The sequence below is a fragment of the Coturnix japonica genome, chromosome 23 (assembly GCF_001577835.2).
Source record: "Coturnix japonica isolate 7356 chromosome 23, Coturnix japonica 2.1, whole genome shotgun sequence".
NCBI lineage: Eukaryota > Metazoa > Chordata > Aves > Galliformes > Phasianidae > Coturnix > Coturnix japonica.
The window spans coordinates 2108385-2125872 of NC_029538.1; the positions used below are offsets into that span (position 1 = coordinate 2108385).

General features: G+C 48.4%; 1 protein-coding gene across 2 annotated transcripts; it reads right to left on the bottom strand.

Annotated features, from left to right (window-relative positions):
* Positions 1-2620: 2620 nt before the first annotated feature.
* LDLRAP1 (low density lipoprotein receptor adaptor protein 1) lies at positions 2621-17179 on the bottom strand. 2 transcript variants are annotated; one of them, XM_015883372.2, is made up of 9 exons: positions 16990-17179; positions 16293-16435; positions 14844-14956; positions 12514-12628; positions 9796-9868; positions 9334-9417; positions 7920-8050; positions 6012-6046; positions 2621-4648 (listed from the first exon to the last, which is right to left on the bottom strand). In XM_015883372.2, exons 1-9 carry the CDS (start codon positions 17072-17074, stop codon positions 4504-4506), a joined length of 924 nt encoding a protein of 307 aa, XP_015738858.1. In that variant the 5' UTR covers positions 17075-17179; the 3' UTR covers positions 2621-4503. The 2 variants fall into 2 exon arrangements, with proteins under 2 accessions (XP_015738858.1, XP_015738859.1); XM_015883373.2 differs by lacking the exon at positions 6012-6046.
* Between the last annotated feature and the right edge of the window lie 309 nt (positions 17180-17488).

Genomic DNA, 17488 nt, shown 5'->3' on the forward strand with positions numbered 1-17488 from the left:
AGAATATGAGCTCAGAGAAACCTCGAGTTAATAAGCTCCACCTAAAGGTTAGAGAAAACCTGCTGGATCCTATGCCTGACACTGCACAGCTGAGAGGTGAGGCCAGAGAACTGCTGGCTTTAACTTGCAGTCTGGTAGCAAAGGTCAGGGCTCAGAATATCTGTACGACTCTGCATGCTCAACCTGAAAGGAACATTTCTGACTCCTGCTGGACCCAGGGCTTTAACAGACCAACGTGAGAGTGAACTGGATTATCTTCTGGCTCACGCTTCAATCACAAAATTACAGGTTTCTGTTGAAGACCATGTAAGAGTCCCGTGATTTCATAGCAGACACAAAGAATGTGATTTTAAAACATGAGCCAGATCTGCAGGTCTGACATATTTTTTTGCATCATTCTGCCTTCTTTACCCACCCACCTTCTTTTTTTTAACACGCATACAAAACCAATTTGATCTAGAAGCCACTGACAGACACTACAGCAAGTTCCTGTACCAGCATTTGCTTACCATCACCTTGATGACAACTACCTTCAGAACCTGAAAGCTGTCTCCTCCGAGCTTGTTCCTTTTCATGCTCACATGACACTTCCTTACAGGTAAATCAAAACAGGAAAAGAACCCCAACACATTCTCTTGTTTCTCTCGGAGATCCACAGCCACTCGTTGGCACATCAGCTGTTCTTCTGCGGAGGTTAAATGACAAGTAACGTTCTGTTTGTCGAAAGATTGCTTCATTCAACAGTAATTTGCATGTTCTGCTCTGCACATCTATCATCCTTCAATTGCAGCCTCCTCTGGGGAAAAATGCAGGAAATGATGACCCAGGAACGTACTGCACAACAGTGGGAAATGAAGGACATAAAAAGCAAATTGCTGAACATGAGGAATGTCAGATACACACAAAGCTTTGGTGTTGTTATGCATGTGAACACTTATTAAGTCTCGATTCTTTGCCAGAGATTTCTAAGCATGTAAAGAAGTTTACTACCACAGTTTCAACTGCAGTAACACATGAGCTTAGAGGAAGACCATCAGTGTGGACTGGTGGGGCTTTTCTCCTGAAAGCTAGAACTGCTTCAGGTCAGAAGGAGATCAAGGAGACTCAGATGTAGAGACAGCATCCAAAAGATGACTGGGCACAGTTTCACACTGATGGGCTTTTACGCATCAGCTCTGTTGGAGTGACTTTCAGGGGATAGCAAATAAGAATTCTACAAGGAGAGAACACAAGATCGACTCGAGTTGCCATCTAGCAGGCAGATTCCCAACAGAGCAAGCTGAGCAACACTTCCCCTCACCTTGTACTTTGCCTGAACACTTTAAAGCAGAATTAACACCAGCTGAACCTGATGGAAATTCTCCTGTTTGACATGATTTAACCAGAAGGCTCCAACTCAGCTGACAAAACCTCACGTGAAGTGAGGATTGTGAGAGCAAGCCTGAATTCCCAACTCTGTGTAACGAAGCACGCTGGCAATTATTAGGTTTAGATCTTTGTGTAAGGAGAATATTGATGGAGAAAGTGCTGTGTATACAGTTGTTTATCCGAAAAAACAATCCACAAAATAATCCATTAAAACCCTGCACCTCTGGGACTGCCTTTGAAAGGCATGTGATGTGACTCAAGTTAGAGAAGTGATCAGCCTACAATAATTCCGATGTTCCTGTTGCTATGGATACTTTTTTATATTTCTTTTTTTAAGTGAAGCATACCATTATAATTTCAATTTCCACTAACAACAACCCAAAAAGCAGCATACTAAAATGCCAGCCACAAAATTGTTTTATTTTTTACTGTCAAGTTTTATGCTCGTGCTGTGACAGCACCCAGAAGTGATAAATTTGCCACATCTTAATGCTGTTACACTTCTTTTTGTGCATGGCTCTGGCTGGGGCTCACGCTCTGAGCGTGCAGTGCAGGCGACAGCCAAGTGACGGCCCTGCTGCTGAAATGTCACGCTCAAATTCACGCTGCTCAACAGAAGGAGGGTTTTGTTTGAGGCAAGAACTGAGAAGAAGCAAGTTTGGGGGCTGGGGAGGCTGTTAGGAACATGGAAACACAATGGTACAAGTAGCTCCGGCAAAGCATCCTTGCATAAAAAAAAGGGGGCTGGAGTGGCATGACCAGAAATAGGATTATTAGAAACCGCCCCTGTGATTTGCGGGGAGAGGGCGTTTCTTTGCTGATTGCAGGCAGTGACAAAACTTCATCCTGGGATGCTTTCCTTTCACACTGCTTGAGACTGGAGTTTTAGTTAGGGATGAAAGTGCTGATGGTGATGGCTGGAAAGAGAAACAACCTTCAGAAGCACAGAGTGGGAAACCTGCATTTCAGCTTGCAGAGTGGCTGAAAGCCCCAAGGGCACAGGATCACCCAGAGCTCATTTCAAAACAGCCACATCCAGCAGCAAAATACGCTATTTCATGTGTAACCACCGACGTCCTTCTGCATGGATGGCCCTGCAAACAAGCTCCCCTTCTCCAGTTGTTTCCAGTTGCTCACTGCTACGCACCAAGGGAGAAAGAAAACCCAACCAGCTAGAAATACAAAGTTTTCTACGCATTAAAGATGCCAGGGTAAAGAAGTGAAGTCAAACCAGCACAAACATTCAAAGTAATAATAATAGTAATAATAAAAAAAGGTAGAGCTTTTATTTTTCTCCATACATTCTTTTTTTTTTCTTAAAAAATATCTACATACATATATAGCACTGTGTATATCAGCGTATGCTCCTCGAAACTCTAGAAAATAAAAGAATATCGTCGTACAGAGAAAGCCCCACAGTCCATTCCTGCAACACCATTTCCTTCTTAGCGAGATGAGCACTCCCCAGAGCTCAGCACAACTCGTTTGCTACCACTTCTGTTCTCTTAGCATTGCTTCTGCAATGGGTCCACATCCCTAGCTCTGCAGAAAGGGCAGACTTGGAGTAACTCCCTCAATCACAAGAGACTGATGCTCCACGTGATATCAAGTCAGGGGCACAGTGCTTTGAGGACTGCTCTGAACACAGACCTTGTTGCCTGTTTATCTGCAACGTTATTAAGAGATGTGATGAGTTGGCTTCACAAGTCATCAACACCTCATCGGGGTAACAGGCAAAAAAATCAGATCTCAGTGCCATTGAGCTGTTTCCTAAGAAATTCCTATAGCTGACCAAGATCTTTGTTTGTTTGTTTGCAAGCAGCCTTAGGAGTTACAAAGAGCTGTCTGGGGAATGAATTAGTGTTTCAAAACAAAGTTCCGAGTTACAAATCTATAAAACAGCTTAGTATACTTCACAGAAGGCCACAAACACTGCAAACTGTCAGTGCGACTATTAAGAATCATTAAACTTAATCTTTTAATTGGCATAAGCTTTATACCTCCATTACTTTGTTTAAATTCCAGGAGCAGATGAAAACAGCTTCCCAAGCCTCATGGGAGATACAGCTGTTGGAGGAAGGAGTGGAGCACCACTGACAGGGGCACCTTCTGCTCATTAAACATACAGGTATTGGTCTTACCTAATCCAATTCCTTTCGAGTCTATTGAGCAGGCAACTACCAAATGTTTCTGAGACTGTCAAAAGGCATGCACAGCCAAATCCACTTAGCACAGCTCAGAACACAGATCTATTGTGCTACACAACCTGCAACTTCCAACGCACTTTAGAAAAACAGATTATTACTGCCTGCTGTTTTTTGCTTTTAAACCGACCATGCAACTGAGCCTTGGTATTTCAAGTCATAACAGAAACAACGAATGTGAGCAGTCAGTTTTGATACAGCTGCAGCACCACGGTTTCTTTTTGGGGGTGGGGAGGGAAGGAGCTTCTGAAGAGAAGTTACAGGCACTGCTTACTTTGCCATTTTGGACCATTACTTTCAGCTCAAGTTTTAAAGTGCAAAACTTATACAGTCTTTGGATAAGAAGTGTCAATTCACTCAAGAAGCTGGCAAAGGAAAAGCCAGAACATGTACGGGTGATTGACAACTGAGAGTATCACATTCACAACAAAAGCAAGATCTGTGCTACCTCTTTCAGCACTGATAGCAGCTGCTGCAACTCTCCTCCCCTCAGCCTAGGCAGGTGTCATGTTGTTCAAGAATCAGTGGTTGTGCTTTCATCTGCATTTCCATCTGCAGACCTTTGTCTAGAAATGTGTATACAATATGTATGCTTTGGTGTTGCATAGTATTTGTCAGGGAGGAGCAGGCACTACTGATGGCATATTGCCACCTGATACTGCAGATGCTCTACACGCCTTTCAGTAATATATGTAAACGGTAACAGCTATGAATAAATACCTTCAGGAGCATCTCATAGTTTAGATAAAAGTAAGGTAAAAAACAATCCACGTTAGATGTCTAAAACTTTGGTCTAAGCTGTGCTGTAACTTCATCTGACTTGGTGAAGACCCCTCAGAAGAATCCCTTGTATACAGCACCTGGAAGAGCACGATTTAGTCCACAGACTTTTAGTGGTTATTCTGTTAACAGCTGTTAGATGAATCTGACTTCAGAACATGAACAGGTCATCTTTCTCGCCTGTATTTGAATCTATTTTATTCCAATCTACAGACGAGAGCATTTCTGCACTCTGGATGTCTTGAGCCGTCAGTCCTGTGTCGAGAACGTAAGGGTTTGTTCTTGACTGAGCAAGCCTAAGAGGGGAGAAAAACAAAAAGTAAGAACACAAATGCATGTAGTTCATAGCTCGGATGCTTGACACAACTGTAATGCCGAAGCCAAACTTCAAAGTCCTCCAACTGAAAGAAGTAATTCAACAAGGGAAGAGATGACAACATTTGCAGCTCTCTCAGGTTTGTTGCAGCTTTTCTGCTTGTTCATCCTAGCATCACCCTAAATCCAGGGAATCTGCAGTCTGCACATCCCATACATTCACACTGTGACACAACAGTGCTTTTTTTCCTCCTCTGAGCACTTCCTGGAGGCTGCATCACTAAATGGGATCTTATCTCAGCATAAAGGCTGCGTTGACCAAAGGAGCAGCCTCACTGCAATGACTCAGTAATACTGCCTTACCCAAAGGCCAAGGGTAATGTGACGGCTCCATGTCCAGCAGTGCAAAAGCCTGCAGCCAACACTTTAGTTAAGCAGAGCAAGGAACAAAGCTGAGAAAACTGATGACATTACGTCAACATCAAGCAGTCCCTTTACAGATCAGGTCTTGGGACAGGGTTGCCGTGGAAATGGAAGCTGTAAATCATTCCCAAAACATGAACATGACAGAGAGCTCCATTTCCTTAGGGCTAAGCAAGCAGTTTTTTCACTTGGCCATGTGCCTGTCACCCTCTACAAGCCTGCTTGCACGAGGGGCAGAGAGGGTAACTCACCTGAAAGAAAATGGATTTGTTTAACATTGCTGGATTGCTTGGTGGCAGACCCCCCAAGGGCAAATCTTAATCTGGACTAGAAAGTGAATTAAACCACATGGCTTTATAGCCTTAAAGTCTGGATGTGCTCAGGTACATCAGTTCAAAACTAGTGCATCAGTGTTGCCTTGATGTGACCAAGCTGCAACAGGCACCAATACAACATGATTCGTCAGGGAGGGAGCATGCTGCCTACAGCATTTTGCTGTTGGTTTGGGGAAAGATAAGACCAAGGTACCAGGATTTGGCCAAATCTCACAGAGGGAGGAGAGTAAAGAGTAAAGATCCCCATACCAGAAGCTGGGACCAAGCACTGCCACAACTATCACAGGGGCTTGAAACAATCTGCTTCAAACATCTCTGAAAAGCAAGGGTGGACATGCTGGCTGCTCAGGGAATTAGATTTCCTATCACACACAGTCTCTCTTCATCCTTAAAAGGCTGTCAAAATATATGGCTTATCAGCCAGCCGCAAAGCCTATCTTTCAATTAAGAGTTGAGGTACTGATGGGGCTTGCTGCCTAGGTCAGATCATGACAGCTGATTAGATTAGAAGCATTATTAAAAAACACAGGCCCCCCTGGGCTAGTCCCCAGTGGTGTGAACTTGTAAAGGGTGTTATTAGAATTACCTTGAAAATGCCTCGTCGAGATCATCATCCATTTCCTTTTTCAAAGAGATAAAAAGAGAGAAAAGTAGTTGCTAAGGGAATGCACAAAAGTGTATTTAGAGATCTGGCTCCACACTTCAGCACAGCAGACAAAAATGTATATACGGACCTCTGAGTGCCCAAAGCAATGCTCCTATCAGCAATTTGCCTCCTTAAGCAAGCTTTATCTCACTCTCCACGCAAGCTATGGCATAAAAAGAAGTAATTCTGAGCAGTCCAGGCTTGCTCAGAGCAGGTCTCAGGACTTAGGCTGGGGATGCTGCACTCTCCTTGCAGCTCTGGGACAGAGGAGGGGATTGTATCTTTCTCACTGTCCCCAGACCAGCCTAATACTACCTTGCTGGCTGTACACGCTGGATCTGGCCTATTAGATGAAACAAATTCCCATCTGGGCCAGCCAGACCCCTCTAAAGAAGCCAACGCCCCCCAGCTCCTTGCTTGAAAATTGCCACCATGCTCCAAGCTGAGAACTGGTTCCAAAGCATCTGCATGCTGAGCCCTCCACCAACCCCAGCCTGCTCTGCTTTCAATGCAAAGCATAAGATATTGTTTTGACTGAAAGCATCTGTCTGCTCTTTATGCAGGAAAAACATTTTGGGCAGAGCTGATAGGCAGCAACTTAGCACCAAGCAAAGGGAGCCGTTGCCCTCAGCTCCTGCCATGCAACTGGCACACGCTGTAGGTTTTTGCCAGGAGGATGAATCTGGACAGAGCTCAGCAAGATGTTTTGGGCACTCCCCAGGGCTTTTCTGGATCAAGAACTTGGAAAGCAACAGTGCACCAGCAAAGGGCTGGACCTGTGTTGTCTGAAAACAACTCTGTGATCCTTTTTTCTCTGATCTGTTCTTTGAAGGGTTCCCAGGGAAAGCTTTTGAATTGATCAGGGGAGAAAGGTTTCCTGTGCAGGAACATGGTCCTTTGAGAGGGCTTTGCTACGGGCAGACTTGACTATGCCCAAAATTTTATGATGCATTGGCAGGTGATGTAATAAGTAAAATATGAGAACTCTGCAAGAAGGGAGGATCAGAGACTGCTGATAAGCCTGCAGGCTTTGGAACTGATCTTCAGGTTTAACCTGAAAAGCCTCAGGCTCAGACCTGGCAGATTCAAGAAACAGGCGCTATGCAAAGGCCATTATCATTCAGCTCCCAAATATTAACAGTGTGTATCCAGAGAGAAAACATGGCAGGGCCCAGGTCACAGGCTGGGGATGGTGGAGGTTCCAAGATCAGCCCCTGCCTTGTTGGTGATGCAGCATTTTGGTGTGCAAGAAACTCCCCCATGGATGCACACCCAGATACATCACCTAGATCGTTACTTTTCTATTACTGGTCCATGAAACAGCTGAGCCAGATGACTCTGGACATTTTAGAGAAGCCATCCATGTTCACACAAACAAGACAGTTACAAACAGGAATGAGGTAAAACTAAGATTAATAACAAACATTAACACAACCTGGTTTTAGTGAGCAGTAAACAAAAGCCATCAGCATAGTGTTTTTTCCCCCTGGACAGGATAGTTAGGCAGTCTCTCATTTAAGTGACAAACCATTGAGAAACACTATGCAAGAGTAAATAATATTCAATTATCTGACAGTAGCATTTTTTCACAGTGGTTTGCAATTGCTTTAATTTATTTGCTGATCCCAACAAGGACTCACAAACTAAGCAATCATTTCTAGTAGGACACCAAAACCCAGCTCGCTTAGGCAAGTCTGAGATACTTAATAAGCAGCTCAGCTGCCCAAGAGCTCCCAAAGGGTCTTGTCCAAGAGAGGGCACCAAAAGAAGACCTGGAGCACACAAGGATTGAGGTAGCATCACTCCCTGCCAGCTCAGCAGATTCTGTGGTGCCCTGGGCAAACTTACCCACACCACGTTGTTATTTACAGAGGAGCTGGGCCCAAACATGCTGTTATCTAAATGTGTGGGGTTTTCACTGCTGGTGAGGAGCAATTTGGCAGGATCTTCTAAATCCACCAAGTTCCCTGTGGCTGCAGCTGTGAACAGAGGAGAGAGGGAATGAGGCACAAACATAAAACCAAGCCTTTTCTGCAGCAATTGCTTTCCCTTGAGGGGAGAAGTCAGGGGGAGGCAGTGAATTCCTTTCAGCACAGCCCTGAATTTTAGTGTGGAAAAGCTGCATTCATACTGGTTTCCACCCACATAATTCAAGATGCTCCTATCAGGCACCAAAGACCCCCGAACAGGGATGCAGGGGAGTCAGTCAGCTTGTCCCTCCACCAGCCATCAGGGAAGGCTCTTGGGTATGTGCTTACATCCCAAATGGGTAATGGTCAGACTATGGCAAAGCTGAGACATCCCACCCCAAAGCTTCATAGCCCAGGGCTGGGCTGGGAACAGCAACCACAGGGTGGGAACCTGGGCAACATCCTCAGCTCAGCTCATGGCATCAATTCAGCATCTTGCAAAGAGGCATCTTTATTCCATAGGATGAAGGGGAATTCACAGGGTAAAGAGCAGTTCATAGCCTGATGGCCACTGTTGTACCATAGGCTATGTTCTTTCAGGGAAGCTTTCAATCACCCCCCATAACCCGGTGATATGGGCAGATGCAGAAATGCCCCAGCTGCAAAGCATCAGCATGTGGCCAGGGAGACAAGAGAGCCCATTTCTATACCACTTGCAGCCTTGGACCTCATTTGTTCTGATCTGCCACCATTTGTGACAGATTCCTCCAGTCCTGGGCCTTCATATGAAAGAATGAGATGCTCCAGTCTGGGATTAAGCCCAGTTTAATGCTATTTTCCTCTGTGTCAAATCCTCTTATCTCCGAGGCCAGCACAGAAGGGAGATTAGCCTTTTGTCCCATTTCTCCCTGGCTATACATCTATAGCTTTTCAGAGGACCCCTGGCCAGACACTGAGCTATGAGAGCTTTTACCATTTGTTTTATTTTCACGCAGCCAATAGAACAGCAAGTCCTTCAGGTCCAACACAAACCCCAAATTAAACTTAGCATGTGAGGACCCACGCAAAGTTTGTAAAGACATTACAGCCAATTTGCCTCAGGCAAAAGTAAACAGATTTGGGGTGACAGCAGCTGCGTACAAAGGGATGTAAGAGATACTTAAAGGGAAGATAGAAAGATCTGGCAGGCAGACACTGAGTCCAGGGCAACATCTCTGCTACAACCAAAGTGTTTGCTTCTTATTGATCAAAGCCCTCCTAGGAAAATGCCCATGCAGGAAAAAACCCACAGACATTAGGCTGCTTCCCATCCCCAAAGCTGAAGAAAACCTTTGCTGCTGGTTGTGACTTACGTGCATCAGGGCAAGCAGGGGCAGCTGAGTTTGGGCTGCTCACCCCTTCTCCTTCCAAGATGGACCTTTCCCGTTTCTCCTTCTCTGCAAAAGAAGGAAACCCCATCACTGCCTGCAGAGCACATGCCTTTTGCAAGGAGAGCTACGACAGGCCACTTCTGCCCAGAGCAGCCCAGGTCTGAGTGTGTTTTATAATCTGCTGGAAAGTAAAAGCAAAAATATCCACAGTGGTGGGGTCTGAGGTACTACAGAGAAGCACTCAGCTCTCCAAACCCCACTTACAAGAAAGGAGCACAGCCAAAATTCAGCCTGATTTACAAGGCTGTCTAGAGATGGATGATGCTTTAAATCATGCCAGAGATTGGACCAACCTTAACAGCAGCCTTGAAATCAGGAGCTGGAAAAACCCAAAGTCATTCCTTGAACTTTCATGTGAAGAGTAGGAAAAGGAATAAAACTCACCTTCCTTGGAGGCTTGCCAGAACTCAAATGCTATTTTGAATGCCTGAGCTACAGTGAGGGTGACTGCCTGGGCCTGAAATGAGAGTGGTTAAGCAACACGTTAGTAGATGGGGTTCTGCTTTGCAAATTGACATTAACGTGGATCCAACCAGTCCTCCGCTCCGTGCACTCCCCCACTGCCTGGCTGTGGAGGGGTGACAAAATATTGATGGAAACAGCGATTTTCTCTATGTAGGACATGGAGCCCATTGGAGACATGTCTTTAGCTGTAACAGCAAGATGGAGGAGGCAGGGAGATGGCTGTCAGAGGCATCCAGCTGACAAGCAAAGAGAGAAAAGCCCCTCCCAACCACAGGGCGCACAGCTCGTCATGCATCCCACACCTAAATACAATCTCAACAAACACAACCGCTGCACGGCTGCAGGCTTGTGCTCGTGGCTCCCTGCTACAGGGCCAGGCTGTGCAACACCCACTGCAGAGCATCACCCACCAGAACAACCAACACTGCCAAGGGACTCAACACCCAAACAGCCCGGACCACACCGCTGTCAGCAGGACACGCCAGAGCCAGGGAAGGATGTCCACCCATCCCACCTCAGCACTGTGCCAGTCCACGTGCATGAGAACACTCTGAGAGCAGCAGGCAAAAGGCAAAGTGAGATCTTCCCCCTTCCCCCAAGCTAAGCTGGAGCCATACAGGCTTAAAGCAGTAATTCAGGTTTGCTTTGGAACGGCCTTGAGCTGGACACGCACACAGCCAGGGCTGCAGCAGGATACCTTCACCTTCAGTCCCTTCATTCCTCCCTCAGCTGGGAACCTGAGTAGCATTTAGGAAAAAAAAAACAACACAGCAACCAAGCATACCTTAAATAACCCACACTGCTTGAGATATATAAATAGTGACATAATTGCCAGTTTCATTAGGAGAAGGCAGATCTCACTGGCAGCTTAAAGTGCAAGGAGATAGCAAGTAACACAGCAAGGCTGGAATGCTGTACGAGCCTTGAGGCATAAGTTTATGAAGTTACAACCCAAGCAAACCCAGATCCTGGAGTGTAACCCACACACAGCCCCCTGTGGGTTGAGGGGGGAGCACTGAAGAACAAACTCCTCCCAGAAGCCACGTGCTCCAGCATGGGAGGAAGAGAGGAGTCACAGCAAACCTATGTGAGCCACTTAAGCCTTGCAAGACAGGAGAGCTCATTTGAATGTCAGAGCTATTTACATCTTTCATCAAAGTGCAAATGTTTTATGGGAAAAACGTAAATATGGTAATTAAGTATGAAACTCCTCACAGCTGTTTACAATTTAAGCTGTCACATCTGAATCCAGTTTAATAGACCCAGCTACTGTTGAGAATTACTCATGAACTAAAAATACAGACTAATTATAATGCTGTTGACTGCTAGCAACGCGTATGTTCAAGGACCCTGCCCTGGGGAAGGGGCAGTCACTGGTCTGGGAGCAGGACAACACCTCACCAGCACGACCTCCATGCATTTTACAGACAAAGAAGAAAAGTATTTCTGGTTTTTGCCTGAAAAGGTCTTGGAGAACTTCATTTTGGAAGGAAGTATTGAGCTGATGTACCACCAAGGTAAGTCCTTCACAACTGGAGAGAGTTACATTTCAATTTGCAGAGCAAGGTTTATCTTCACCATGCAAGGACAGAAGAACAGGCTACAGATGGGAGCTACAACTTGTAGCTTCCATTATTGCCTCCTTACAGAAAGAAACAAAGAACTGGGCACAAGTCGTGCCATTGGCTTGCCAGAGACAGATGCTCACAAGGTCCCAGGGGTTGCTACTCTGGATTGCACCAAAAGGAACAGCTCCTGCAGCTTCTTGGGATGTTGCTTCCCTGCTAGCAAGGGAGCAGATCTAGGCTCATTGCTCAGGCCCAACAGGTCCCTCCAGAGGAAGGACTGCTGGGGCCAAAGGGTCTGATCTATCCCACCTCTGCCATTTATTGCCAGATCTTGCTCTACTTGAGATCCCTGAGGGCTTTCCCCTTGTCGCTATGTGGAGACAGTGCACATTGACCCACTTCTCTCCCCTGCTAGCTTGCAAAATGCTGGATCCTTGCTCAACTGAGAGCCTTCCCTCCTCAAGATGCACTGAATCAGCAGGAAAAAAATCCCAGAACAAGGTTTAAAGCAGGACAGAGACTGGTTTCAAAGAAAACAGCATGGTAAGCCTTATGCCACTGGCTAAATGCTTCCCATCACCAAGGCAGCCCCAGGCTACCAGCCTCCTCAGGGACCCCCTCACCTGCCTCTCCAGAGAGCAGCACAGCCAGACTCCGGCAGGTCTAGGAAGTAGCTGCTGAGCAGGGAAAAGAATCCCAGAACCTGGGACTGCAGCAAGGCAGGAGGATTTCAGGTCAATTGCTCTCACCCCAGCCCCAGATCCTGGGGGCAGAAGGGCTTTTCTGTCTGAGTGAGACTAGCTGAATCCAGCCTTGAGTTCTGCCTCCCTCCTCCCTGCGTCTGCTCCACAGCAGTGCTGGGTCCCTCTGGAGACCAACTGCTTGTCCATGGGCAGCCATTAACTGCCTGCAAACAGGTGGTAGCACTGCATTAGAGCAGTGGGTGCCCTGCCATGGTCTTTGGATGAGGAAGAACCCTCCTTCACTACAACTATGTGCAAAGCTGATATTGCAGCCCCTCTGCTTCCTCCTCCTAAAGCCACATCCCCATTTCTTCCTCTGAACTGACCATTTTCCGTTTGGTACAAAGGAAGGCATGGCACTCCAGGTTCTCATTGAGCTGGTTCTGGGCAATGTAGGCAAACACTTTATCGTGGATCTTGTCTGCCGTGCAGTAGGATATCCTGAAAGACAGAATGAAACGTCTTGTCTGGGGCACTGCACTCACAGATCAACCAACCTGTCCAAAACCTGCTCCTGCACCAGGTCTTTGAGCAGCACGGCCAAGCAGGGAAGGCAGAGGGAGCACAAGAGCATTACCCAGCTTCGAGGCGACAGAGGAGTTAATGCCACTGGTTTAACTGCAAGAGATGCTCAGTACAACTGCTGGCCACTTTGCAGCCAGCCACAACACAGCACGAACTGTGCATGTGGCACAGAGGTAGGAGAGAACGGAAAGCATTTCACCTTGCCAGAAAAGGATAGGTTCAAGAAGGCAAGTGAAGACTCTGCGCTGTAGCAGTCTGGGACTGCCCCTAACAAATGCTCTGCCTTCAGAGACTGGACGTTTTTCCTTAGAGAACAAGCTTACAAAGAGAGAAAAGGACTTGTTCTTGAGGTTCCCATGTGCTTTCTTGAATCAGGGCAGGAAACTGAAGCAGAAGCTGTCAGAAAGGCTGAAATTCAGGCCTTGAGACCTACAGCAGCAGATGCATGGGGTGCTGCAAGAGCCCTGACTGAAGATGAGCCCTGACCAAAGGAGGCTCAGCATCCCTTGTGGGAACATCCCTGCTACAGGTGCATCCCTCCCAGTCCCCCAGCGGGGCTTACTCCAGAACGCTCAAGAAAGCTCTGAGAGAGCAACAGGCTGAACAGTTTGGGGAGATCTTGTTGAGACCAAGAGCTCAGCTCCCTTCTGCAGGGCAGCACGTCCCTTGTCACCAGCCACTGCCATCTCCCAGGGACCTTCTGGACCAGAAGCTTTGGGACCAAGCACTTTGTCTGAAGGCAGTAAGCACTGGCTGGAGCAGCCCTGGACATTTAGAGTAAGGAGGCAGGAGCTAGCAGCAAGCAAAGCCTCTTCCCTGAGCATGCAGCAGATCTAACAGGTAATACTGGAGAGAGAAAACTCAACAAATAAATAGAACACTTTCACCAAAGTTCTCCTATTGCCTGGCGTCACCTTTTCAGCTCATGTTTTTACTGCCCCAAAGACTTTGCAGGGAAGGGACAGGAATATCTCAGTTCCCAGCAGATTCTGAGACTTAAAAAGACACATTCTGTATTTCTTTACACTGCATTAGTTTCTCACTGTATGTGAGGACACCTCTGCTCAACAACCCGTGTTGTGTTGTATAGAGCTGAGCTGTGCTCTGGATTAGAGAGGCACTTGGAAATTACTCCTTTCTCCCATTTACCCTCAAAGAAGCATCACCGCTCTTCTATGAATAGTGACACAAGCTATGAAAGGTCACCTGCACAGACAGGTGGCTGTTTTCCTGCAAACCTTCTGAACATTTGAAGCCCACAGCTCTGCTCACATGAGGTTTTACACCATGCAGCAATATTGGTTTTGGTGCCATCATGCTCAGGGCTGCTTCACTCAGCTCCACTCTTAAGCAGTAGTTTCATCTCTGTGGGAGGTGGCCGCAGTCAATGCTTAGTAAGCAAGTAAGTTAATAGTCCTTCTATAGAGTGCCCCAGCCCAGAGCTCCCCACGTTACATTTAGCACAGTGGCACAGCACATGAAGAATGAAGGACAGAAAGTGGAGCGTGTGACGAGTGAAAGGAGAATGGATAGAAGTGATGGGAAGGGACAGATCTGGACTTAGCTCTGCTCCTCCAGGCCTGCATCTGACTCCAACCGGGTACTCTTTGAAAATATACTTACAAAATCCAGGATTGAATATGGGATAATCCAGTCTCACCCTCCCCTCCCACACTGGTATTAGGTCTCAGCAGCTGCCTAAGCCCTGCTCTTTGTCAGAGTGATGTAAACACATTAGAGGCAAAAAGCAGGGCGTGCAGCAGCCAGCCCCAGAGCCTGCGTCCTCATCTGTTCAGCAATGCTCCAACCATCCTCACATCCACCTCCTGCCCTTACCTGCTTCAGCATTTCTTCAGCCAAGCCACACGTGGCCACGGGGTGCTTGGCTACGGATCAGCAGCGTGCCCACACAAAACATTCAGGATTACATCTTTCCTTACCCCGCTGCTGGACACATTTAACACAGGAGACATCTATTTGTCTTAAATTTAGCAACCACGTTGCTTTGCTTTAAGATGTGATGGCCAGAGAGATGTCAGCTCAGGCCCAAGTGGAGGTCAGAGCTCAGATGCCAGCACAGACTGGACATGGGCAGAGAGGAGGGCTCAGAGCAGGCTGTCCCATAACACACCTGTATATGGAGACGTTCTCAATCAGCTCGTTAGTTCCACTGTCATTTAGCACAATCCCTCTGGGCGACACTTTCAGTGTAACTTTCTGCAGTTTCTTTCCACTTGCTTTTGCCTTTGGAAGGAAAAGAGGGAGGGGGAAGTTACAGGCTTTAAGTAGAGATATCCAAAGCTATACCAGCACAACAGAAGGCACCAACCCTGATAGAAGCTGTGCTGAGGGCAGGGCAGCCCTGCAGGATGTGGGATCCCAGGCAGCCAGCTCCGAGATGCACTACCACATCCTGTTCAAGCAGCAAAGCACCCTCTGTACCACGGACAGGATGCAAGCTTAAAAAGTAATGACTCAAGTAGCACTTTCTCTTATTTATTACCCTGCTTTCAGGAGTCAGGCTACACACAGCTTATTGCTGATCTCTCCTAAGAAATATCTGTCTCATTGCAGCCCAAAAACCTGAACCAATGGGAGGGTCACCAGAGCTGCGTCCAGATCAGCTGATGGTGAGTCCTGCCCCCAGGGGTGGGCTCAGCCCTGGGGCATTTATTTAAAGGCTCCATTCTCACTCTGTCAGAGCAGACACAAAGGGCTCTGCCAGCATCTCCCATCTCATGAGAGCACTCCCTTCCCTTACAGCTCAGCATAAGTCAGGAAAGGATCCGTTGTTACCCAGCACAGTTCACCACTCCATTGCGTCCTATGGCAGTTAACGGCACCATTGGGTCTCTGACTCATTCAGAGTTATAATGGCTTAAAGAAACATTCATTTTATTTGGACAGCCCAGCGAGCAGGGGCACTGGGGAGGCTCTATTATAGGACAGCTGAAAATTGGCCCCTCTTGCATGATGAGTGGTTGCACTGCTTGAGAATTCCAGGCTGGATGTGGCTCTGGGCAGCCTGGTCTGCTGGTTGGTGACCCTGCACTTAGCGGGGGGGTGAAAATAGATGATCACTGCAGTCCCTTTCAACCCAGACCATCCTGTGATTCCATGGAGTAAATCACCCTGCTTCCTTCTCCCTCTCAGTTCTCCAAATCCTGGGAAAGAAAGCTCAAAAATGCAAACCAGGCCCAGGCCCAGAGCTCGGTCACGTGCTGGCAGCTCTCAGAGCACTGTGTCTATCTTCCATGAAGAGAGCCTGATGTTCCCAGGTCACAGCTTTCCTCCACATCCAGGGTCAGCCAAGCTTATCAAGCAGCACCAGAACCCAGACACACCAACAGCTTCCTGCAGCACAACCCTGGCCTGAAAGGCTTCCCAGCACAGCCCTGCATTACTACCTGCAGCGCCAGATACAGCAGGGATGCCCTGCTCACCTCCAGAAGGTGAAACCCGCAGCCCTGATGCTCCCCAAGCCTGCAGGTGGAACCCTTTGCCTTCAGATCTGCAGCTTCTAAAATAACCCCAATGACAGGAGGTGACGTGGGCCTGTTCTGCAGCCGCAGATACTCACGGTGGCCACGATCCTTTTGACAGCAGCAGCAGACAGCTCCTCACCCTTCGGCTGCTCCACCAGCGTCATGCCCAGGTACTTGAGGCTGAACAGCACCCCTTCCAGCAGCGTCTCTCGGGTATCGGTCCAGTTCTCCGGGAGCTCTAACAAAGCAAGAAAGAAGCCCTCAGAGTTCCATACAGACAAGAAGAGCTTGCTGGGTGGGCACTGCATTTTGTCGCCTGCGACCCATCTGTCCTGCCATGCTGGATTTCATGAGGCATTAGTGGAGTGTCACAGCCCCGTCCTGCAGTGCGGGGTGACTCAGAAGGAACCTCCATGCTGCGATACAGGGAGGTGTGCGCTGACAGGCAGGTGCTGCTCGGCCCCATTACAGCACACACAAGCTGTAATGCAGCAGGTTGAGTGTTACCCCATAGTGCAGCCCCACAGCCCGGCTCAGAACGGGCTTTTCTGCCTCACCTCGTGCATCCGGCCCGTACAGAGCGGGGCAGGGATGGGAGCAGCCATCAAGTTGGCTCCAGCCCTGCAGCCGCCTCCCCATCGTGCGCTCCGTACAGCCCCGGAACGTAGCGCTGATCCCGACCCGACCCGCAGCGCCCCCCACCCCGAGCCCGGGGGCAGAACCGGGCCCGAACCGCGCGGTGCGGGACGGGGGAAGGAGGGAGAGGGGAAAGGGGAGTTGAAGGGCTCTCACTGTGATGGCGGCCGGCGGCCCAGGGCGGTTTGGTGGCGCTGGGGCTGCGCAGCAGAGCGCGACCCGCCGAGCGCAGCGCGTCCATCCCGGTACCGGACTACGGGACTATGAGACTGCGGGACCAACTCCAACGCGCCGCCGCTCCGCGCATCGGGGGCGGGGCTTAAAGGGGGGGAGCACAGCGCCACGGCGTGACGTTACGTTACGCAATGGGACGCTAAGTGACGTAACGACGCAACGCCAGGCGGTTGGAGGCGGTTGGAGGCGGTTGGAGGCGGTTGGAGGCGGTTGGAGGCGGTTGGAGGCGGTTGGAGGCGGTTGGAGCCGGTTGGAGCCGGAGGTTTCCACAGGGCCTTCCGTCTGGCGCAGCGCTCTGTGGCAGCTCAGCTTCTTCGACTGGGATCTAATAGAAATGGATTCTCGCCCCTTTTTTCCCCCCTTCCCGTAGAGCCGATGCATACGGGGTCTGTTGTCTCAGTACTGAGCTACGGTTGCATAC

What these genes read in the sequence shown, in the direction of transcription:
- LDLRAP1 (XM_015883372.2), bottom strand. Translation starts at nt 17,074, where the DNA reads ATGGACGCGCTGCGCTCGGCGGGTCGCGCTCTGCTGCGCAGCCCCAGC. An exon ending in TCAAAAGGATCGTGGCCACC is followed by an intron (nt 14,957 to 16,292) that starts GTGAGTATCTGC and finishes TTCCTTCCAAAG; the next exon opens with GCAAAAGCAAGTGGAAAGAA. An exon ending in GAGAACGTCTCCATATACAG is followed by an intron (nt 12,629 to 14,843) that starts GTGTGTTATGGG and finishes TCTGTCTTTCAG; the next exon opens with GATATCCTACTGCACGGCAG.